Source organism: Suncus etruscus, chromosome 9 (genome assembly GCF_024139225.1).
Source record: "Suncus etruscus isolate mSunEtr1 chromosome 9, mSunEtr1.pri.cur, whole genome shotgun sequence".
Lineage (NCBI taxonomy): Eukaryota > Metazoa > Chordata > Mammalia > Eulipotyphla > Soricidae > Suncus > Suncus etruscus.
Genome location: NC_064856.1, coordinates 40,691,569 through 40,716,738, shown reverse-complemented (window position 1 = coordinate 40,716,738; position 25,170 = coordinate 40,691,569). Strand labels below are relative to the sequence as shown.

The window sequence follows — 25,170 nt, the reverse complement described above, 5'->3', positions numbered from 1 at the left end:
AACGCTCAGGGGTTACTCCTGGCTATGTGCTCAGAAGTTGCTCCTGGCTTGGGGGACCATATGGGACACCGGGGGATCGAACCGCGGTCCGTCCAAGGCTAGCGCAGACAAGGCAGGCACCTTACCTTTAGCGCCACCGCCCAGCCCCATCTTCTCTTACTTTTTAATTTCCTTTTTATTCCTTTTTTAAAATGTTGCTGACTTATTTGGAAGCAAATTCATTATTGCTTTATGACAACTATGTCAACTAATGATGTAAGTTTCTTTAAATAAAATAAAAAATAAAAAAGATATCACTGGCAGAAAATTTAATATGTAAAATCCTAAACGGCAAGAACTCTACTGATAATATTCACATTCCAGTTATTTTATTTTTTAATCATTTTTAATTTTAAGTTAGCTGGGCCTTAAACTTAAAGATTATATTTTTCTATATGTGTCAATTAATAAATATTTATTCAATTAATGCTTATTAATGATAACTTCATGAGGATTTGACAAGATTATGTATGACTGGCAATAAATAGAACATATATTTTAAGATTGTATTCCTAAACATTACATTAATACATTAATGTAGTAATTCTGTTCAGGACGAGCACATTTCCTAAATGTATTAGTTCAGGATTAATACATTACTCAAAATTTAAAAGAAGTAAAAAAAAATTAAAAGAAGTTAAATGGCAATTTGCAGAAAACACGACTGATGCTTAAATATTCAGGTTTAAGAATACATGAATATCCCCAGGCTTTTCATTACATAGCACAGTATAGAGGAAAATAGAAGGTGATAGGTTCTGGGATCTAGGAACAAGATGGGCCTACCCTTCCCATGCTGAAGCTTAGAGCAAAACTTACTTCTCATGTCAAATTCCAACTGGCTTTTAGCTTCAATCTTGTCTAGTAAACAAAAGTACAATATGATTGGGGATAGAGATAGATCAAGGACTACATAGTAAAAAATCTGCATGACCTTGCACAAGGAAAGATAAAAAGAAACTTCACTTGGATGATATTCAAGATTTCATTAATTTTATTATTTTCACATCCTCTATGTAAGAACTAAATAGGTAATATGTAACAATATAATCTTTATGATTTGTCCTTTAACTGCTAAATCAATTTGTAATTACCTTATGTCTACATGAAACTTCTAACATTATTAGATACTCTAAGCAATACTAGATTGTTGTGTATGTAAACATTTTTATGGGATTATTATGTTATTGACCCTACCCTGATCAGTGATTGTGCCCTACCCTAGGGTATGACCTGGCATTCTGCTCCCACCCTAGGGTGGTACCTGATTCTGCTCCCACCATTGGGTGGTATCTGATCCCACAATTGGGTGGTACCTGATTCTGGGGCATAAAAGCAAGGGTCTGTGGAATGTGAGGGGCTTTTTTCCTGGGGCCTATTCTTAGGCCTTTTGGCTTCGGCCTCTTCAAGGAATAAAGAGCTATTTTCTTCGGAAGCCTGACTGCCTGTGGGCTTTCTTCCAGCCACATTCACCTCAGAACCACTGGCTGAACAGGATAAAAGACGCATGGTCTGAGCTGGAGGAGAAAGGCCTCATCCTCCATCCCTCCATCAGTCAACCTCATCAGGGGCTGATTTGCAACACTAGATCATATCAATTCTAAAAGACATATTCTTGACAATAATTTGAACCATTATTGAACTAGAAAACATGAGGTTATTGTGCTTTTGCCCCTCTTCTAAATTGTTTTGTTTTAGTCCAGTTTCCAAAGAGGAGTGACTAAAATCAATATCAAATGTAGTTTCAGAAAATTAGAGTAACAGTGTGTTGTTATTCTTGAGAGACTTAGAAATGCCTTATCAACATTTAATGCTTTGAACAATCTTTGTTGGGGATAATGAAGATTGTATCTTAAAGCATAGATTTAATCAAAACAAAAGGGTTACCTTCCTGATTATAATCAAAGCCTATACTTCTCAGACTGTCAACAAAAGTCAAATGTTCAGAATTTTATCTTAAAACAGGGCACTGACAGAACTTTACAAGAAAAAACATCTAATCCCATTAAAAATGGGGAGAAGAAATGGACAGACACTTTGATAAAAAAGAAATACAAATGGCCAAAAAGCACATGAAAAAATGCTCATCACTAATCATCAGGGAGATGCAAATCAAAACAATGATGAGATACCATCTCACACCACAGAGATTGGCACATAACACAAAGAATGAGAACAAGCAGTGCTGGCAGGGATGTGGAGAGAAAGAAACTCTTATCCACTGCTGGTGGGAATACCGTCTAGTCCAACCTCTATGGAAAGTGATATGGAGATTCCTCCAAAATCTGGAAATTGAGCTCCCATTTGACCCAACTATTCCACTTTTAGGGATATACCCTAGGAACACATGAATACAATACAAAAATCTCTTCCTCACACCTATATTTATTGCAGCACTATTCACAACAGCCAGGCTCTAGAAACAACCAAGATGCCCTTCAAAAGATGAATGGCGAAAGAAACTGTGGTACATATACACAATGGAATATTATGCAGCCGGTAGAAAGATGAAGTCATGAAATTTTCCTATACATGGATGTACATGGAATCTATCATGCTGAGTGAAATAAGTCAGAGGGAGAGAGATAGACGCAGAATAGTCTCACTCATCTATGGGTTTTAAGAAAAATAAAAGTCATTTTTGCAACAACCCTCAGAGACAAAGAGAGGAGGGCTGGAACTTCCAGCTCACTTCATGAAGCTCACCACAAAGAGTGGTGAGTGCAGTTATAGAAATAACTACACTGAGAACTACCATAACCATGTGAATGAATGAGGGAACTGGAAAGCCTGTCTAGAGTACAGGTGGGGGTGGAGTGGGATGGAGGGAGATTTGGGACATTGGTGGTGGGGATGTTACACTGGTGAAGGGGGTGTTCTTTACATGACTGAAACCTAATCACAATCATATTTGTAATCAAGATGTTTATATAAAGATATAAAAAATAAAGTATAAAAAATAAATAAAAATTAAAAAAAAACTTCTTATATACTGAAAGATGTTAAGGTCAGAATGGTTATACCCATATCAAGATCTCAGAATTAGTGGCAGAGATTTCCAGGTCATTTTCAACCTTTACTGGAGTATTTTATCTTATTAGCTTTCAATGTAAATTATAAGTTTGTATCAATACTTACAAGTAATGCCAAGATTGTCCATTCTATCTTTTAACCAGTGTAGGGTTCCTTTGCCAAGAATGAATATGTCTTTCCTTTTTCAAGTATTTTTGGATACTTTCATCTTACAAAAATTCAGAATAAATTAAGTTTCCTAAATTGTAATGTATTTTGGTGATATTTTGATTTTTGAAAATATAAACTTTATTTATCAAATCATATTTATAAACTGTTGATAGTTTAGCAGCAGGAATACCAGGTCAAATATCTGCTAGAATGTGCATAAAATGGAAGCATGAAATGATATTTGGGACCATTTAAAATTACTTAGATAATGAAGGCAGAATCCAAACTACAGGATATTCTCTATTAGTGAACATACTTTTCCAAATAATAGCTGTAATAGATAAAATATGTTATAATTCAGGTAAATTATCATGAATTTATAAACATTTTGAATTGAAATATATACTCAAAAATGAGAATATTTTATACCAAAATAAATGATTGGCTATTTTTTCTTTTATTTTTTAGTAGTGAATTTTTGTTTGTTTTTTGGCCACACTGGTGGAGCTCAGGGGTTCTCCTGGCTCTGCACTCAGAAATTGCTCCTGCAGGCACCAGGGACTATAGGAGATGCCGGGATTTGAACCACCATCCATCCTGGTTCAGCTGCTTGCAAGGCAAGCACCCTACTCTGTGCTATCTTACTGGCCCCAGTAGTAAATTTTTTTTTTTTTTTTGGTTTTTGGGCCACACCCGGCAGTGCTCAGGGATTACTCCTGGCTGTCTGCTCAGAAACAGCTCCTGGCAGGCACGGGGGACCATATGGGACACTGGGATTCGAACCAACCACCTTTGGTCCTGGATTGGCTGCTTGCAAGGCAAACACCGCTGTGCTATCTTTCCGCCCAGTAGTAAATTTTTTTAAAAAAATTTTATTGAGACCAATATGAATTACAAGTCTTTCACAGTTATATTTAAGGTATATAGTAACTGTGAATTAGGACAATTCCCACCACCAGTTTTGACCTCCCTTCAACCCTGTTCCCAGCATGCTTCTCCTGTCTCAACATTTATCCCCCTGGACTACTAGTATAACAAGGCCCCTTTGTATAGCTTGTTGTAGTTTGGGTCTCTTGATTCTATTGTCATTGATTTTGGATTGGGTATTTAGGGCTGATCTTTTTGTTTATTTCTACTCAATGTTCATGACACTGCTTGCCCCTGGTACCATCCATTTTGTATTTTCTCAATTTATGAGGCAGAACAAGCTGATTCATGTTCTATGGTTCTGTTGAAAAAATAAAAAGCTGGGATGAGCCCCTGTGTAGGAGCTATGAATTTAAATTTAAAAGAAGAAAGAAAAAGAAAGACAAAAACAAAACAAAATCAAATTAAAATAAATAAAAAAATAGGAGGGTGGCTGGTATGGTAAGTTATTTTTGTTGTTGTTTTGTTTATTATTATTATTATTATTATTATTAATTATTTTTGCAGAGACACAGTAACTGAGAAAATTAGAAAGGAAATTCCCTTGGCCTAAGAGATAAAGGGTTTCTCCACCCTTGAAGCATACTTTCATAGGTTCAACTACAGGCTATGGCTATGTTAAAATATAATTCTTTTTGTTTGTTTGTTCTGGGGCCACACCCGCTGACACTCAGGGGTTACTCCTGGCTCTATGCTTAGATATCGCTCCTGACGTGGGGGACCGTATGGGACGCTGGGGGATCGAACTGCAGTCAGTCCTAGTCTAGCATGCGCAAGGCAGATGCCTTATACCCTGCGCCACCACTCGGGTCCCTAAAATATAATTCTTATCTAAAATTTTGCCTTTAAAATTAATATTAGTATAATTACAAATTTGCATAATTATTAGCACTAATTTCAGAACATTTTCATCATGTAGCAAAAGAAATTTCACACTAATAACCAGCCCCTAGTGATCGATAATCTACTATTTTCTGTTTAAATTTACACATTTTGGATATTTATATAATAAAATTTAGAATAGATATCTTTATCTACTTAAATATTATTTTGAATATTAATATGTGATACAATATTAAGGAATATTTCATTCTTTTTATTGGCCGAACAATATTCCATTATACATATTTCTATATCTATATTTATATACCAAAGCATGTTGGGGATTTTGATTGTTTCTATTTTATAACATTACAATGTTGCTATGTATAATTTGTACATTTGTGTGTGGTGTGTGGGATATCAACATATAGATCTATACCTAGAAAAAGAATTGTTATTTGTGGCAATTCTTTTAACTAGTTTTTGTTTTTTCCTTGGGTCACACCCAGTGCTTCTCAGGAGATAACTTTTCTCCACATGTAGGTGCCACTCCTGTCAAGGCTTTAAGGATCATATGGGATGCCGGAGATTGAACCCCGGTAGACTGGTAGGGTTCAATGCAAAGCAAAGCTCTACATGTTGGGGTCACACCCAGCAGCTCTCAGGGGTTATTCCTGCCTCTGCACTCAGAAATCGGTCCTGGCAGGATCAGGGAACCACTTAGGATGAAGGATTATATCCAGGCTCCACCCCGAGATGGTCACATGCAAGACAAATAAATACCCTACCACTGTATTATCTCTCTGGCCACAAGAATGAGATTTTAATTAGGATTAAGTTCATTTTATCTTTGTTTTCATTTATTTATTTTTTTTTTATTAAAAACACCATCGGTTTATTTCAAAACTTTCCCCTAAAGATTTCTTTTGGGGGGGAAACACACCCAGTTACGCTCAGGAATTACTCCTGACTATATGCTTGGAAATCGCTTCTGGCCAGGGGAACGTATGGGAAGCTGGGGATTGAATCCAGATCCGTCTTGGATTGGTCCTGTGCAAGACAAATGCCCTACCGCTGCGCTATTGCTCTAGCCCTACTTCTAAAGATTTTTATTTTGTTTTTAATTCTTACATTTAGTTGATGATGCACTTTAAATTAATGTATGCATGGCATAGGAATTCAGCTTAATTTTAAAGAAGTATATTTTTACATGAGGAAGCCTTGTAACAACTTTCTGTTTTTAAATTTTAGGGTATACTTAACATAAAGTTATTTCAGCTAACCTATAAAGATATTTCACTTATCAGATTACATAAGTTGACAAAAATAGAAAAACTGGTGGAAATACTTCTACAACTATGAAATTCTATACATGGTCTGATTTTTACCAGATGTATAGCTGAATTAGTCTTATTTAGAAATTTTCTGTCAGTTATAAAGTGTTATACTTAGATAAGAATTTATGTTTTATATTTTACATATAAGATATATATTATATAATATATACCATATATTTGATATATTTATTTATATATAAAGTTATATAATTACGTTACCATGAATTCAGTTGCTAAGATATTTCTTCTGGTTTATATGATATGACAAACATTATGGTAATGATATGGCAATATAATATGGGGCAGATAATACTGGCAGAAGAAATCAAAGGACATATTCTATGTGCACAGGGAAAAAAAAGAACACAAAAATGTGTACTTAGATTCTAATGATACTTCTTTCTAAAATAGTTACGGTTGCAATTTGCATTCCTGAAGATCTTATTTGGGGAAACTGTTGGAATTACATGTTTCTCTGACCTTAAAATAATGAAATAAAATTCACCTGGTCATGAGACATTGAGAATTTCTGTCTTTGAATACAAAATACAGCATTATCATAATAATTTATTGCAATAATCAGTTGGCTTTATCAGGAAATTGTGTTAATTTTTTGATGAGTTAGTGACTCGGGCTTTTATTTGCAATACTTTTTATTTAATTAAAATTCAATGTCAAAAGATTCTCTAAGGATTTAGCAATTTCATATGCTATACCACTTACAAGAAATCTTTTACTTCCTTAAACACTCTGAAAGTGAGTCAGAAGTATATTTCTGACTATAATGCTTGCCTGTTGCCCCTTTTCTCTGCTTTGAACTTCTTAGCTGGCAGGAAAAAACACCTTTATATTTGACTTCACAATTGTCCAGTTATTTGGTGTCTCTTTGTCTCCTGATGAGTGGAAATTTTTTCTTTTTTTCTTTCCCTTGTTTAGTCCTTTTTCTTGCCTCTCCCTTTGTATTTCTCCTCATGTTTTTATTATAAAGTCATTAATACAGATGATATAAATTAATGTAAAAGCAAAAGAATGACAAATGGCCTCTAGGAAAAAGACAATGTTGTAGATTAGTATGCCCAGGGGCTGTTTTCTGGAACAGTGTTCAATGATCTCACTTTGTTCCTATAGTCAACCCTTCATAATCTCTATTATATTAACAAATATACCTATTTGGCTTTTCTAAAGACAAAAATTTAGTTTATCTATTAACAAACTCAGGAAAAAGGCAAGTTAAAAAAAAAGTAAAGCAAATAAAGCAACAGACTTAAAGAAAATATGTTCAATTTGTTTAAGAATTGAAATAAATAGACAGTTACAGGATTTAAATTGATTAAAATATGGCCAACAATCCTCTTTTCTGCTGGCTACTACAATCTGCTTTTGTACTGGGCTGAGTTTAATAAATGCATGGCTGTGTGAAATGTCAGTGCTGCATTGCCAAGCAGAAGCTGCCATGTGTTATCTCTTCCCTAGAATGACAGATCAATATTGGTCCTTGGCAACTCAGAGACTTGAAGCACATAGAGGACTTTTTTATGATTTAGATATAAGAGTGGAAATAAAAATTATTGTTCAAAGCATAGAAATTTATTTTCTTGTTTCTAGAAGAAAATTTGTTTCTTTCCCATTTTTCTTAAAGAGAGTCAAAGCTATCATTTTAATAACTACGTCTAAGAGACAAAATATAAATAAAACGTTTTTTTAAAATTCAAACTTACTGTTAATTAAATAAATGCCACATAACACCAAGGAAATATAATTGGGCCAAAAGCTCAAACTATGTGTGCAAGCATGGTTTTTATTAGTAAAATATGAAAAGTTTCTCTTAAAAACTACTGTTGAAATTAGAATGTGGTATAATCTTTTTGGAAATGCACTTAATATATACATAATTATTTAATAATCCTCATTAGACATATAGTTACTTTGAAAGATTACAACTATGAAAAGTATTAATAGAAAATCATGAACAACAGGGTCAACAGTATTTTTTTCAGAAGAATGGCAGTTGTAAAAAATATTGAAAAACCAAAACAATGACAATAATAAATGTATCATTAGCAATGAAAACATTTGTAAAATTTATATTTTAATGACATAAAAAAGTTTGAAATTTATATGCAGGCTTTAGGTTGATGATTGCAGGCAAATAATGGTCACACTCTTTGAAATGACATTTGCCATTCTCAATTGCAGGGTTGGCACAAAATAGAAAATCTATTCTTTTCTTAGAATCAGAGTTTAGTTAAGATCTACTTCTATAAAAATATGTACAGAAAGATAATTCTGATTTATTCTATAAAACCTCTATTTCTACAATGGAGACTCTCTGCTCTAATAGTAAACTGAATTCTTGATTATAGAACTATTCAGTCCATATGTTTAAAAATTATCTACCCTTATAGCATGGATATATTCTTACACACAGTTAATTTAGTCAATTTAGCTCAAAATTTTATTATCAAATGCCACGTGTTTCCTGTAAAAGCACCATTCGTTTTCTTATTAATAGGAAATGCAGATGTACTTGAAATAAAAGATACTTATTTTTATAAGCTGTCAAAGGTAATCTCTGTGTTGAAACAGTTGGTTAGGAAACAAGGAGGCCAGCCTGTTTTAAAACAGTAAACTACCCTACTTATGCTTAATAAAAATAAAACAGGAATGGCTATGAAATTATGTTCCTGACATTTTAGGTCAGAGTCAAGCTCAAGTCACTCTTTCCTACAGGCTTCTGATTATTTTACCCTATTTTGTCCTACTCAGTAACTTGCCCTCCATCCTCTTACACTTTATTTATTCATTTACTCAAATACTTATTTCTTCAGAAAGAATTTATTAAGCCACTTCTATATTTAACTTCTGGGCCTGAAGGTATTTAGTTTAAGAAAGATGCTAAAAACATTAGGTTTTGTTTTTTTCTCCTGAGGGTAATCTCCTAATTTTTCCAGTTCAAGTGCCTTTTAACTAGTGTTTATCTCTGGTTAAATTTGGTAGTTTTAGTAATTGTCTCATGTAAGTACCTCTAATTTTTCTCCAAAATGATCTTTAGTTTAAATAAAAGGGCATTAACTCCAAAAACCATTTATCCTAAGTAGTATCTGGCACCATACCACCTAGTTGGCCTCACTATATATTGTTTATACACAGCAAGCATTTTTTCACTTTTAATTAGGGCAATGTGCTCTTTTTATGTTCTCATTCAGATATGTGAAATTAGTGAAATTTAAATTATTATTTGAGACTCATACTGTAATTTTTCTATAGGGTATAAATATTCTATTTTTTAGGCTCCTTAAAAATTAACTTAAGGTACAGCAAGGTACTGTTAATGGTGATTTTATGGACACTAGTTCCAACACCCATATGGATATTATAATATGATATGTCTATATAATTATATATCTATATCTATATATATATCACTAGATTACCTACTTTTCTTCACCAAAGTAGTAATAGTTCAATTACCATGCCTCCATCTACCCTGGAAATTCAGTTTTGTGTACAAATTCTTCAGTTCCATTGTATTTGGCCATTTTCTTCTTACTGATAGTACCCTCTAGCTAAATCCATGTTACATAAAGCTCTTATTCTGCCCAAATTTCTACAGAAACCCTTAGAAATGGTTGCTGAATGTATGAAATAGCTACTATAACACTGCAGCATTTGCTATTGGGATTAACAGTAAGCTTCCTTATATTTATTCATCAGTTCACAACATTCCCTTTACCAATACTGAAAGCCTGCGGAGTAAAAAATAAATCTACATATTTTCCTTATAGTAGTAGTTCAAAGTTGAATGTTGTAACCACTAACAACACATTAAATATCAATTTAAATTTAATAGCAAGCAATCTACAGAGTCATACGGAAATCTTCCTTTTACAGATTTTTTTTTTCAAATACAAAAATTTGGTGGAAGTATCATTCGCCAATGCTAAAACACATTTCTTGATTTGACAGTTACTCATATAATTTTAATGTTTCATATCTTTACCTGAGTCTGCCATCCTCTGCTGCAGCACCTCCTGGTATAATCTTTGTAATAAATATACCAGGGTCATCTCCAATGTGGGGATTATCTGTCCCGCCAGCAATACTGAATCCCAGGCCAGAATTGCCCTGTAGAAACAATAAGCAGACATTAAATGATGTAGTTGTCATTTAAAACTAGTTCCCTTAGTACTCGTATTATCTCACAACTTAAATGGAAATCAGGTGATAACTGTCTTGTAAGCACAGCTAAAAGTCTATTGTCGGCAGACAAAGGAAGGTCAGCAAAAAATCAGCAATTTTGTCCTTGCATTATTAGACTTTTTGTTTATTGCTTTAATAAATTTTTCTTTGAAGCAGCAATTAAATCGATCAACCTAGCATAGGAAAAACTTCATAATTGTGAATATATAAAATTGTATAAAATATAAATGACATTGATAGAGATTAGATATGCACACAAAAGGAAGGTCACATCTTATAAAAATTGAGTGATAAGAGTAAAAATTTTAGGATGTTTTTACTTTATTATTTATAGTATTGTTCTAATACTGTTTTCCATCAAATAAATAAATTTGTATATACCAGGACACTTTGAATGCAGAGGGCAGAGTACATTCTAGGGTTATGCAAGATATTTTTTAATAATAAGCAAACTTTAATTTGCAGAAGATACGGAGGGAACTAACTGCAAATAGATACCAAATGCAGCATGTAAAGTTCACTGCTTTATTTTATAGTAAGACTTCTATAATTCACATATATTTTATTTTATTTTTGTTTTTGTTTTTGGGTCACACTCGGCAGTGCTCAGGTGTTACTCCTGGCTCTTCACTCAGAAATCACTCCTGGCAAGCTCAGGAGACCATATGGGATGCTGGGATTCGAACCACCATCCTTCTGCATGCAAATCAAACACCCTACCTTCATACTATCTATTGGTTTCTATTGTATATATAACCCTATTACATGCAATAATAATTAAAAGTCTGCCCTAAATTAACATAGCATGTTACTTAGTAATGCATTTGTATATTTTATTATATGCTTCATCTCCATGTCTACCCTATATTTTAATACTATGTTCTAATATTCTAAAATTATCTTGTATTTTATGCTATTTTATATAACTGGGTATTCTGTATGATACTATTTAAAGGGACAAAAATATTTTATCAAGATTATTTTTTAGCTAGTACCTCTCACTGGCTATTCAAATTCTCTATCTGCTTTTCCAGAAAATATTGCTTTCTAAATTTATTATCACTTGATTAAACTTTGCTCTTGGGTGAAAAAAAGTTGAAAACTAAAAAGCTAGTAACTAATCTTGAAAATTGGAACACTAAACTAGTCAGAAAATTGCCAGATCAGTCAGAACTTAACAGGTAAGTAATGCAAGTTAATGTATAATATTCATTTAATGCAATATATTATTTAGTTAATAGGTTGGATTAATACAAATTCTAGAGGGTTGTTTTCAAAGCTATACATTTATTTAGTAAAGTTTAAACCAATAATTCTTTTATAGCCTAAAAGTCACATATCTTTATACCTCTAAGAAGTATTACATTTTCTTTAGAATACTTCAATGTTCACTGTACAGAGAGATATTATCTGGTAGTAGTCATCAAGTATGCATTTGGTATCTATAAAAACAAATCTGTGCTTGGCACTGGTTAGAGCTACAGCAATAAAAAGTTATTATATGGGTCATGATTCAAAAGTTAAGTGCAGGGCTGGTTAACAGGAGGACAAAAAAGGGACTTTCCCTAGAAGTGAAAAGCTCTTGGTTGTATCTAAGAAGTAGAGTGGGGACAGTCAGAGAAAAGAAAAGAATATTCCAAGCAGAGAAAAGAACATATGTAAAAGCCCTATAATGAGAATGGGTACTCTAGGACCAAGAAACAATCTAAAAAGCTGGAACAAAGAATGCCAAAAAAAAAAAAAAAATCAGATGAGTAATTATAATGAAAACCTTGTGATTTATCTTGGTTTTAGCTAATACCAGATGTCCAAATCAATGTATTTTAGTATCTTCTTCTGATGGTCTAGAAGTTATAGTATTTATTATTCTGTTTTGGTTGATTTCAAAGATGAGGAAAAAGTACAGTGTATATGATCAAACATTGCTATTTGGTTATGAGTATATTTTTATGTATAATCTAAAATACATTGCCAAGTAACAACAGGTAAGTAACTTAAAAAGTTTCTCTTAGATGTGTTGTTAATAAAAGATAGGAATTGAGTATCTTCAATATAATTTAGGTTTAACTACCAGAATGCCAAATGAATTATTATCTTCTAGTGTTGATACCCAAGGCATAATAATTTCTTAAATAAAATGAATTATAAGAAAAAACAATTAAGATTGGGAATTGTTCAAATGCTTTTTTTGATATCAGCATATCTAGAGAAGGCCCATATTTAAAGGTCCCCTATTTAAAAAAGTTATTCATAAATTAATGCTTATATTTTTCTCCTTTACTTTTGGATTTAATCTATACTACCCAAAACACTAAACTGAACTGCTAGCTCTTTATTGCATAATTTTACACTATAAATCATCTCTTATCCATTCCTTGTACTAGTTTTTCTACCATAAATTTCCTATCTACCTGTGCCTAGCACAATTCTTCCCATTTTACAAGAGAGTTTTCAAATGGCATCTACTCTAGAAAATATTGGCAAGACTTCTTATCTGAGTGAGTCACTCCTCTGAGAACTTTTATAGTATCTGGGCCTCTCTATGGCATGCACTATTTATTTTGAATATTAATCTCAACATAATGTTTCTAAATTTGTGCTATTAAGCATAACATCTTCCTCACTTTTTATATTTGTGTATATATGTATATAAGTATAGATATATAATTTTTAAATATTATTTTTTCTTTACATTTGGGTACAAACCTTGCACTCCTCAGAACTTATTCCTAACATTGCCTCAGACATTACATAGGATCAGAATTGGGTGAAGGGGCAACAATATATGGTATATGCATGCAGGAGCAAAACTCTCATCAGTTGTATATAAATTAAGGGTCATACCCACTGTGCTAGTTATTCAGCCCCTAAACTCAGGCTATAGAATACAGTTTCTATAATATTCATCTTTGTCTCTTGGTGCCATCTTTGCCTCTTATTGCTTATCTTGCATTTTGCATTCAATACAAATATTGTGAATGAATGACAAAATTGTCTCTACAGGGACAATTCATAGAAGAAACAAGTCAACCTGGTCTGTGTGTATGCAAGACTAACAAGGAAAAAGCATAGAAATTCAAATTGAGCCTTAGCTAAGGAATGATAAGACAGAGCAGTGCAATTTGGGGACATGCTAGTTTAAAAACTTCTGAGGGCTCTATGCTCAATATCTGCTGCCTAATTACTGGAACCTCTGTTGAGTATCCAATTGAAGCATCTATTGAACAGCCAAACATTGATTAAGTTAAATGTAATGTCTCGAAGGGAATCTGAGTTTTTGATGAGATTTGTAGAAATGCTAATCTTGCTCATAAAAAAAAAGGAAGGTTTTAGAAATTTGGGGATAAAGTTTTTATTTATGGGCATAAAGAACATGAATTTATAGAGGTTTTAAATTTAATTTGAAAGTGAAATCAAATGTATCACCATAGGCTGTGGAGAACTCTACCATTTTCTATTATTACTATATGCCTGGATAGAATATAGTTGCTGTAAAGACCTATATTAAATGGCCATCTAAAATAATTTTATAATTTAATTTGCATTTTCATGCCTAAATTGGATTCTGTCACAGAGATTACCATTTCTTGGATTCATAATGTTTTTCCTTATATAACCAGAATGTTAACTATTAGCCTGTGCGTCTCAACTACCAAAGCTTTTAAATGATTAATCTGAAATTTTCCTTTATAAAAAATAGCTCTCCTGTTGCAACTATTTATCAACTGGGCCCTGCTTTGGTGAGGTGAGGGTTGCTGATCTTTTGTGCTTTTTATTTCCCCCACTAGCTACCCTCAGCTTCAACTTTCCCAAATAAAATTCTTTCATATATTTTTAAATTACAGCAGTAGCTATTTTATGAAGTTAACATAATTTTTTTAACATTAAGAACCATGATTTATAAAGTTACGTTTTCGACAGAATATTTTAACAATAATCCCACTGCTGCATTTTAAACAGTTCATTGTATGAATAAATAGATTTGGTTACCTCCAAGTAGCTTGGATGATAACATCACTACAGTTTTCCAGTGTTCCTAGCATCAATTCTGATCTGGATAGCATGGTGTTTAGATATTTTCTCACATACATTCCCCTGCCCACCATTCTACCAAATTACTCTGGTGTAAAGAATGGGTGCCTTATGGAATCCAGAATGAAAAGAATGAGATGGAGAACCTGTATTTCTGATTCCAAGGATTCCTAAAAGCTTTTGCATTTCAATTAAAAACAGCCTGTCAGCTGGGCCTGGCCAGTCACCAGAGTCCTTCAGAAGAGGTTCATCTGAATTCATTTTAGGAAATTATTTAAAGTGCTTTCCTCTTTCCTCTTTTTGTTCTCTTTCAGCCTCTCATTTCAATCCTCTGCTACCAGCCAGAAGTATTTAGCAGAGTGAGAGAAATAGATCAAAAGAGGCTGGGAAATTGCTGCCTGCTGCTCTCCACTGTAGAATCCTGAATACTTCAATCCCCGGACAATCAGAGCCAGCCAGATGCAAAGGCATATCCCAGAACCCTTCTCCCTGTAGCAGCCATCTCTCCCTGTGGACAGAAAGACCCCTGTCTGACACCTTTTGATCTGAGAAATGGTTACTAATTAGCCATGTGTTAATATTTGACCTAATGTCTAGAAACCTGTAGGTGCCGTGCACTATGCTTCCTCCCATGCAGAGTTCTGAAGATCTGCTGTTTCCTTGCAGTTGGGTAGTTTCCATGACAGATGAATGAGGTTGGCACAGACCATTTTTTCTGCCTGTTTCCTAATTTTCCAGGTTTGCTGATGCACTCTGAGAAGCACAAGCCAAATGACACTTCCTGATTCATGTACTCTATTCCGTCTCCTCAAATAGACATTTCCCCCACTTAATTGGTGGCTGCAAATAGAAATAGAATGTCCTTGGAAAAGCTCTTTTATTAAACGTTTATTTATTAATGAAAGTTATCTCCCCAACAAGGTAGCAAAAATAGAAGAAAATATTGTTGTAATTATATGCATTTATATAATCTTATAATGATAAATTGTTTTTCACTAAGTTCCTACTTTAAAATACTCCCCAATAGTATACATAGTTTGGTTCTAGTAATATATCCTTATGAACTATTGGGTATGGAGGGATAGTACAGTGGGTAAAGTGCATGCCTTCCATGTGTTCAGCCAGGGTTCAATCCCTGGTACCCAATATAGTCCTTTGAAATCTCAAAAGTGATCCATGAGCACAACTGAGTTTGATCCAAAAAACAAACCAAAGAAACAAACAATAATAAAAATAAAAAATCATGGTTGTGTACAAAATTTTATTTTTAAAGATATTTTTATGTTTATTCTTTTTATAATATTTTATTTAAACACCTTGGTTACAAACATGATTGTGGTTGGGTTTCTGTCATGTAAAGAACACCCCCCATCACCAGTGTCCCAAATCTCCCTCTTCCCCACCCCAACTCTGCCTGTACTCTAGACAGGCTTTCTATTTCCCTCATACATTCTCATTGTTACGATAGTTCTCAATGTAGTTATTTCTCTAACTAAACTCATCACTCTTTGTAGTGAGCTTCATGTAGTGAGCTGGAACTTCCAGCTCTCCTCTCTTTTGTCTCTGAAAATGATTATTGCAAGAATGTCTTTCATTTTTCTTAAAACCCATAGATGAGTGAGACCATTCTCCATCTTTCTCTCTCTCTCTCTCTCTGACTTACTTCACTCAGCATAATAAATTCCATGTCCATCCATGTATAGGAAAATTTTATGACTTCATCTCTCCTGACAGCTACATAATATTCCATTATGTATATGTACCACAGTTTCTTTAGCCATTCATCTGTTGAAAGGCATCTGGTTGTTTTCAGAGTCTTGCTATGGTAAATAGTACAGCAATGAATATAGGCGTGAGGAAGGGATTTTTTGTATTCTATTTTTGTGTTCCTAAGGTATATTCCTAGGAGTGGTATAGCTGATTGTATGGGAGCTCGATTTCCAGTTTTTGGAGGAATCTCCATATCACTTTCCATAAAGATTGGACTAGAGGGCATTCCCACCAGCAGTGGATTAGAGTTCCTTTCTCTCCACATCCCTGCCAACACTGTTTGCTCTCATTCTTTGTGACGTGTGTCAATCTCTGTGGTGTGAGGTGGTACCTCATAGTTGTTTTGATTTGCAACTCCCTAATGATTAGTGATGTGGTACATTTTTTTCATGTGTCTTTTGGCCATTTGTATTTCTTCTTTATCAAAGTGTCCATTTCTTCTCCCCATTTTTGATGGGATTGGAGTATTTTTCTTGTAAAGTTCTGTCAGTGCCTTGTATATTTTGGAGATTAGCCCCTTATCTGATGGGTATTGGGTGAATAGTTTCTCCCACAGCATCATGCCTCTAATGTTAACAAAACGTGCACAAGGTCCTGAACAAAGGTAAAGGATTACAGAACTTATCTTGCAATTGTCTGACCAAAATATGATGCTTGGCACCACATAAAGTCCCCACAGCACTGACAGAATTGATCACTGATCACAGAATCATAAGTAAGTCCTGAGTACAGCTGAATGTGGCCCTAAAACAAAATGAGCAACAACAACAACAATGAGAAAACAAAAAAATGAACACTTGGAAAGGAATCACACCATTGAGAAGATATTAAAAATATGAGGCATAATTAAATATGGAATATTTTGAAACTATTAAAATTTTAATGATAGTGAGTTTAGAACGTCAAAATGTTAATGATATAACTATATGAAAATTTTATTAAGGTTTCATAATCATTATAATATTTCATAAAATTACTTGTTAGTTACAGAAATTATAATAGTCAATTAAATAGAACACAGTTGGTAGGTAATAATTAATAATACCTAAGAAGAAAACCTTTTTTAAAAATTATAAAGTCTTTAGTAAAATACTAAAAAGTATTTTTAAGGAAATAAATATTTACTATATATTTATGTTAAATATTGAGAGTGCCTTCTTTTTTCCTCGCACCTAGAGAGGGGCTTCTTATTACCTTATATTTGATAGGCTATTTTCCATTTTTATGTATTAAACACAAAATGATAAACCTGCAATTGAATAAGCTATTTAAAACTAAGACAGCGAACACTGAATTTTGCAAGTCAACTCTTTTAGTTTCAAATATTTTCTTGGGGGGGCACACCCAGTGTTGTTCAGGGGTTACTCCTGGCTATGCGCTCAGGTTTCGCTCCTGGCTTGGGGGACCGTATAGGATGCTGGGTGATTGAACTATGGTCCATCCTAGGCTAGCGCCTGCAAGGCAGACACCTTACTGCTTTGCCGCGCCTCTGCTCCAGCCCCTCAAATGTCATTTTTTAAAATTACTATTTCATGTCAGATAAAAACTTAATTGTAAGAAAATAATCATAAATATAGTCCTTTAATTTTTTAAAAGAACTAAATCACACCTATCAGAATTATAAATTGAACATTTTCTAGTAGAAAAAACAAAGTTGAGACATTTAATCTAGATTTGTTTTCCTCTTATCTTTGTTAGTTCTTTTTTATTTAGAAGGGAAGTATTTTTATTTTATTTTTAATATCTTTATTTAAACACTTTGATTACAAATATGATTGTAGTTGGATTTCAGTCATGTACAGAACACCCCCGTCTTCACCAGTGCAACATTCCCATCACTAATATCCCAAATCTTCCTCCTCCCCAACCAACCTTCTTCCTCCTTCCTTCCTTCCTTCCTTCTTTCCTTCCTTCCTTCCTTCCTTCCTTCCTTCCTTCCTTCCTTCCTTCCTTCCTTCCTTCCTCCTTCCTTCCTTCCTTCCTTCCTTCCTTCCTTCCTTCCTTCCTTCCTTCCTTCCTTCCTTCCTCCTTCCTTCCTTCCTTCCTTCCTTCCTTCCTTCCTTCCTTCCTTCCTTCCTTCCTTCCTTCCTTCCTTCCTTCCTTCCTTCCTTCCTTCCTTCCCTGCCTCCCTTCCCTCCCTCCCTTGCCTCCCTTCCCTTCCCTCCCTCCCTTCCCTCCCTTCCTTCCCTCCCTCCCTCCCTTGCCTCCCTCCCTCCCTTGCCTCCCTCCCTCCCTTGCCTTCCTCCCTCCCTTACCTCCCTTGCTTCCCTTGCCTCCCTTGCTTCCCTTGCCTTCCTCCCTCCCCTTACCTTCCTCCCTCCCTTACCTCCCTCCCTTACCTTCCTCCCTCCCTTACCTCCCTCCCTTGCCTCCCTCCCTCCCTTGCCTCCCTCCCTCCCTTACCTCCCTCCCTCCCTTGCCTCCCTCCCTCCCTCCCTTGCCTCCCTCCCTCCCTTGCCTCCCTCCCTCCCCTGCCTCCCTCCCTTGCCTTCCTTCCTTCCTTCCTTCCTTCCTTCCTTCCTTCCTTCCTTCCTTCCTTCCTTCCTTCCTTCCTTCCTTCCTTCCTTCCTTCCTTCCTTCCTTCCTTCCTTCCTTCCTTCCTTCCTCCCTCTGCTTTTCCCTTTTCCCCATCTTAAACAATACTCAGATGATTAGGCGATATCTTGATGCCATAGAGTTTCAATTCTCAGGCCCTATAAGTGAACAGAGGACTAAAAAGTATCAGATTTGAATTTACCCCAATTCCACGAATTATCTTTCAGGCCTGAAATCTCTTAAAATTTAGTCCTTATGCAGTGGTAACAATAAGGGTGGATATAAATCTGACACTAAATTATTTTATTCATGTCTTTATTCATCTCATAAATATTTGTTGATAAATCTTAACCTAAATTTTATTATTTTAATTTGTCTTTTACAAATTTTAAATTGAGGGGCCAGAAAGATAGCATAGAGGTAGGCCATTTGCCTTGCACACAGGTGATCCAGGACGGATGATGGTTTGAATTCCAGCATCCCATATAGTCCCCCATGCCTGCGAGGAGTGATTTCTGAGCACAGAGCCTGGAGTAACCCCTGAGTGCTTCTGGGTTTGACTCAAATTTAAAAACAAAAAAATGTTTTTAATTGAAACTGTTTTGATTTACAAAGTTCTTCATAGTTGGGTTTCAAACATATAATGTTTCAAGGCCAATCCCACCACCAGTGTTAACCTCCATCAATCAATGTTCCCAGGTTTCATTCCATGCCACTATCCCTGTCCCCTGATCCCAGCCTTCCAGTATAACAGGTTCATTTTAAGTGTTGATTATTAAAGTTTTGTTCTCCTGATTTAATTGTTGTTGATTCTGTCTTGGATATTTAATTTTTTTCTTTCTTAACACCACCAGTGAGGCTGAGACTTCTTGGCCCCTGACCCCTATCCTCTCATATTTGTCTTTCTCCTTCTAGGCTCAATTTTTTTCCTTCTCCTCACTATACTCTGGGGACTAGAGTATTCTCAAGAACTCCTATTTAAATCATTGCAGTTCTTTATACAGTTACTCTAAATACCACATATAAGTGGTGTCATTCTGTATTTATCCTTCTTCTTCTGACTTACTTCATTTAACATATTATTTTCAGGTCCATCCATGTTGAAGCAAATTGAAGGTGGACAAGCTATAGTATAGCTGGTAGGACACTTGCTTTGCATGCTGCCAACCTGGGTCTGATCCCTGGCATTCCTAATGGCCCACTGTGCACCAATAGGAGTAATTCCTGAGTGCAAAGCTGGGAGTGCAAAGCTCATTAAAATCTGAGCACCCTGGGTTTGCCCCTCCCCACAAATAGAAAAAAAAATAAAGGAAAGAGAAAGAAGAAAGCAGTAGAAAGAAAAAGAAAATAAAGAACACTAGGATCCAAGGAGTATATATCAACTTTTAAATGAGGCAGACATGCAATTTTTTGCAATACTATTATCTTTTGAAAGATAATTCTGTTGGATACTCTGAATATGGGGCAAAGTGTGGTTAGAGAGTTTTTATGGACAGGTAAATAAGATCCAAACAATGCTCTTTAATTATTTAACGCTTATCTTTTGGATGCACTGAAATTTTATGTAACCTATTTCCAAATTCAAGACTATTGAAGATTGTTTTAATATAGGAGAATCTATATATTCTCTCACCTCCTGCTAGACATTCTCAATATCTTCTATTCTCAATATTATCAATAAGATTTGTTCCAGCAAACGTATTTGTTTACTTTTGATATAATTTATATTTAATAAAAAGTATTTCCCCAAATTTATAATTCAACCCAAATCTTAAGTTTATACCTTCTTGAGATGCACTGACTTTAAAAATTACTAAATCATAGTTAATTTGCTCATTAAATAATTTAGTCTAGAGAACAGCACTGTAAGAAGATAAAAAATATAAATACAAAAGATTAAAAAATAAATTAAAACAAAAAACTCTTTAGGCTACATTCTATCAAAAATTATTTGGCAGGTTAATTAGGAATCAAATAATTTTATCAATTGTTCTGGAAATTATTATCATTAAAACTGGATAAAGAATTAGAAGTATGAATCTGCACAAAGTATTTGAAGTCTACCTTTTACAGGTATCACCTGTTGAAGTATCCAGTATTTCTTATGTTCTTCTACAATATATTTAAAACAAAATATAATGGCCTGAGGTCTAACATTAGAACCTAAAGTTTGCGTATATTATGGTTTACTCTAATTCTATCCCTGGCAGTACATGTTGTCATATGAACACCAGGTGTCACTAATGAGCACAGAAATAGTCCAGATCACCGTCAGGTCTTGTTCAAATCATTACTTCTCCAAAAGTTATTAGTATAAGGCAGGCATTACTGTATTATCCTATCATTTCTGGTTGCAATTAAATTAAATTATTTCCACCACCGCTCCTTCACATGTTATTATTCTAAACATAATATCTAGTATTCTACTTTTTTTTTCTTTTGGTTTTTGGGTCACACCTGGCAATGCACAGGAGTTACTCCTGGCTCTACGCTTGGGGGACCATATGGGATGCCGGGTTCAAAACACTGTCCTTCTGCATGCAAGGCAAATGCCCTACCTCGATGCTATCTCTCCAGCCCTATTCTACATATCTTTAAATAAAGTTCCTCAGTCCACAAAGAAGAGATCTCTGTTTAAACATAGTTATAACTTTTTTTTTAATTTTTATTGTGACTGAAGTTCATTACACAGAATTATTTACAGTACATAGTGACAATGAATGATGGCTATTCCCACCACCAATGTTGTCTTCCCTCCACTCCTGTTCCCAGCATGTCTCCCATATCTCCCTCCTTTACCACCCCCCCAGAATACAATTTTTATTTACACTACATGTTCATATGACTGGTCCTGGTATCTTCCTTCCCCCCCTTCAATTTATGAGGCTGAATGATTCAAGTTATGCTATTCTGTTGGAGATAGAAAGGTTAAGGAAAAGAGAAGAAAAAAATTGGTATCAACTACTAAAAAAAAAAGAAAAGAAAAAAATCACTGAATAATATCCACAAGAGTGAAAAAAAGAAAATAGTAGAAAAAAGAGAAGCAAAATAATATCAAAAACAAACAAAAAACCAAAATAAAACAAAACCAGAAAAAGGAATGCTGGAGTGGCAGGGTTTGGTGTTACCCCACTTTTTTTTTTTTTGTATAGGCACAGTAAATATTGGGGAAGGAAGGAAATTCCTGTGGCCTAAGAGATTCAGGGTTTCTCCACTCTTGAAGCATATTGTCATGGGAACAACCAATGGCTCCCTACCTTCTCATTGCCATATCCCAGGTTTTTTTTTTTTTTTTTTTTTTTTTTTTGTGGTGTCAGGAAACTTTCCTCTCGGTTGTGGATGAGAAAATCAGGCCACTGTAGCAAGCAATCTTGGTATTAGCACAGGTCCTAGGACAAGGCCTAGGATAGAGTCTTTAAAGGTTCTAGAGGTTCTGTTCCAACATTGTTGGTGTGTTCAATTTTCTATATTATGTGCTTCATGTTTTTGCTCATTCCCTAAGCCGAAGTCTAGGAAATTATGGTTCCAAAGGTTCTGCTCAGTCTCTGTTGTCAGAATTGGGCCTCTAAGAAATCTTGATTTTTGTAAGAGATCTGGGCTATAGCCTAGGGTAGGGTTTTCCTTAATGGTCTCAAGGTAAGTTCTACCCAGTCACGGTTGTCAAAGTTAGTTTTCTGTAGTTAGTGCTCTTATTTTTCATAGTTCAAAGGACGATACATCTTCTATTTTTTACTTAGTGTTAGGTGATGTGATAGGACCTCCTGGTCTTAGGTCAAGTTGTCATTTCCTCGCTGTCCTCGTTGTCATATTAACACTGGCACAAGTATATCTCCCAAGGGAGCTTAGTTCCTGGTGTTATTGCAGGAAGTTGTTTCAGTTCTACATCTAAGATCTGGGATTTGAAAATGAACTAACACTGTCCATGAGTGGAGACTGAGTTGTATCCACATGACATATGTCCAGGGTGGGAGGCACCCTTGTATAAAAAGTGTGACTTCTTATCCTTAGAAGATAAGATCTTGTGTCTGAGTCCATGATTTTCCTTTAATTTACTGTGCCTATACAAAAACGTATGGCATAGTTATAATTTTTATATCTTAAAATTGGGATATTCCATAGTTTTCCATTTGTTTTGTTTGTTTTGAGCTATTCTAAGCAATTCTCAGGGATTGAACCCAGGTTGGCTGCATGCAAGGCAAATAGCCTTCCTGCTTACTATCACTCTGGTCCCAAATAGTTTGCAATTATTTCCCTGAAAGGCATTGAGTAGAAGAAAACAGTCATCAGGACATCTGCATGCATTTGGGACATCTGCATTTGTAACTCTGTAGAATAAAATGGTTTAAGAACCAGAGATATTGTATAGATAATTCAACAAAATGAAAAGGTAGACAAAGTGTGTCAGATTAGTGAAAATCAAAGAACTTCAGAGAAGTGAAAGGGTAACATTGTGGGTTGATTATTGTGTAAAAAAGTTTTTTCCCAGATATGTGATAATATCTGATGAAAAGAATGTCAGGAAAATATTTTAAGGATGATAAGGAGGTAATCAACCATGTCACAAAAATAAAAATCAAAACAACATTGAGAAACCACATAATAAAAAAGACACAAGCAACTCGTTTTATCCTGGGTGCTTAAAAAAAGGTACTCATTCACCTCTGGTGCTAATGTCTTCTGGTCCAGCTTTTCTGGAAAACATATGGACACTCCTCAGTAAAACTTGGAATTGAGCTTCCATATGATACAACAATTCTGCTTCTTGGAGTATACCCCCACGGGTCCCAAAACACAATCGACTAAAGAAATATGCTTGCTTATGTTCATTGCAGAAATATACGTAATAGTCAAATTCTGAAGAAAAAAAACCCGTGTCCAAAAACAGTAAATTGGATGAAGGAACTAACTACATATATGCAAAAGAATACTATTTGACTTCAAACAGAAAACAATCATGCAATTTTCTATTAAGTAGATGGATCTGGTGATTATGCTGAATAAAGTTAGTCAGAGAAAGAAAAATTGATATTGAATGATCTTTTGTATAAGAGGTATATAAAGAGACAGCATAGGAAAATAACAATTATCCAAAATCAACAGAAACAAAAAACATGAGAATTTCTCCAGTAGGGTACATAAGAAGGCCAAGGAAAGGTGGGGATCGGACAAGGGAAAGGCATTACCCAAAGACCAGAGAAGTAGTGAACCAGAAGATTCACTGGGTGATTTAAGGTGATAAAGTATTATGCACAAAACCCTATCAGGAATAGTACTGTAAGCCACATGCCAGATGAATGGGACCCTGACAGTAAGAATAACCCTAAAATTGAATCTATAAAGGAAGTGGACTATAGGTATAAGGGAAATTTAGGATACTGGTGGAGGGATTTTGAAACTAATGATAGGTTTGGAGTTAGAATAAAACACATCTAAAACTGATACTAACAGTTCTAAAATTCATAGTTCCTAATTTTTTAAAAAAGCATATGAATATTAAAAGTAATTATTCACATAAGTCAGAAAGGAAACAAAAGAAATATGCAGGATGCTCATAAAGTGAAAAAACCAGAAAAAGTTAAAAAATAATTCAGAACAAAGACAAAGTACAGTTTATGGGAACTTGGAAATAGAAGAGGAAACAGACTGTTTTGGTAATGGTGGTGGGATTTCATGACTCAAGATTGCACAGAAGACACAGTCAAAATACATACTAATAATCTGATAGTAAAGCAACATTGTGGTTGAAATGCAATTGATAGATAAAAAGAGACAAAAGAGATAAAGAAAAAATGGTCTAAAAGTGTTCAGTGGAGATGAGAAAATTTATAGATTAAACATTAGAAGTGGAGTAGGATATCAGGCAGTTTGACAATCAAAATTTCTAAGTATAGTACAAGATGTACCAAATACTAAAATGAAGAAAAGGCTTAACTTGTTTAGAAGATCAAAAATGTACAGAATTAATTATAGAGTCATAGGAAAGAAACTAAATTATAAGATTTCTTAGGCCCAGCATTACCAGCATTACACATTGGGTGATTTATAGGACACTGTCTGACTTATTCAGGAAAAGTTAAAGTAGGGGATGAACATAATAATTGATTTGGTTTAAGATTATTTTATTCTTTTTTTCAAATTATATGGAGAGCCATAGCAGATCAGAGGTATATCAGTTACAGCTATTTTGGTCAAAAATTGATGTTGCCTGGTGTAGAAGTCTGGTAGAATGACTAGTTTGAGCAGGGATGGCAATAGCTGATAAAAGATCTGAAGTAGAACTGATAAAAATTGGCAGTGTTTGGAAGATGTGAGAAAAAGAATAAGA

General features: G+C 34.6%; 1 protein-coding gene across 15 annotated transcripts in view; it reads right to left on the bottom strand.

Moving 5' to 3' along the window:
* The window catches only part of DLG2 (discs large MAGUK scaffold protein 2), a 2,242,830-nt gene that overhangs the window by 608,135 nt on the left and 1,609,525 nt on the right, over window positions 1-25,170 (bottom strand). For all 15 annotated transcript variants that reach the window (XM_049780036.1, XM_049780021.1, XM_049780023.1 and 12 more), the window contains one exon: window positions 10,309-10,433. In XM_049780036.1, coding sequence (XP_049635993.1) covers window positions 10,309-10,433 — 125 coding nt within the window. The remainder of the gene's footprint in view (window positions 1-10,308; window positions 10,434-25,170) is intronic.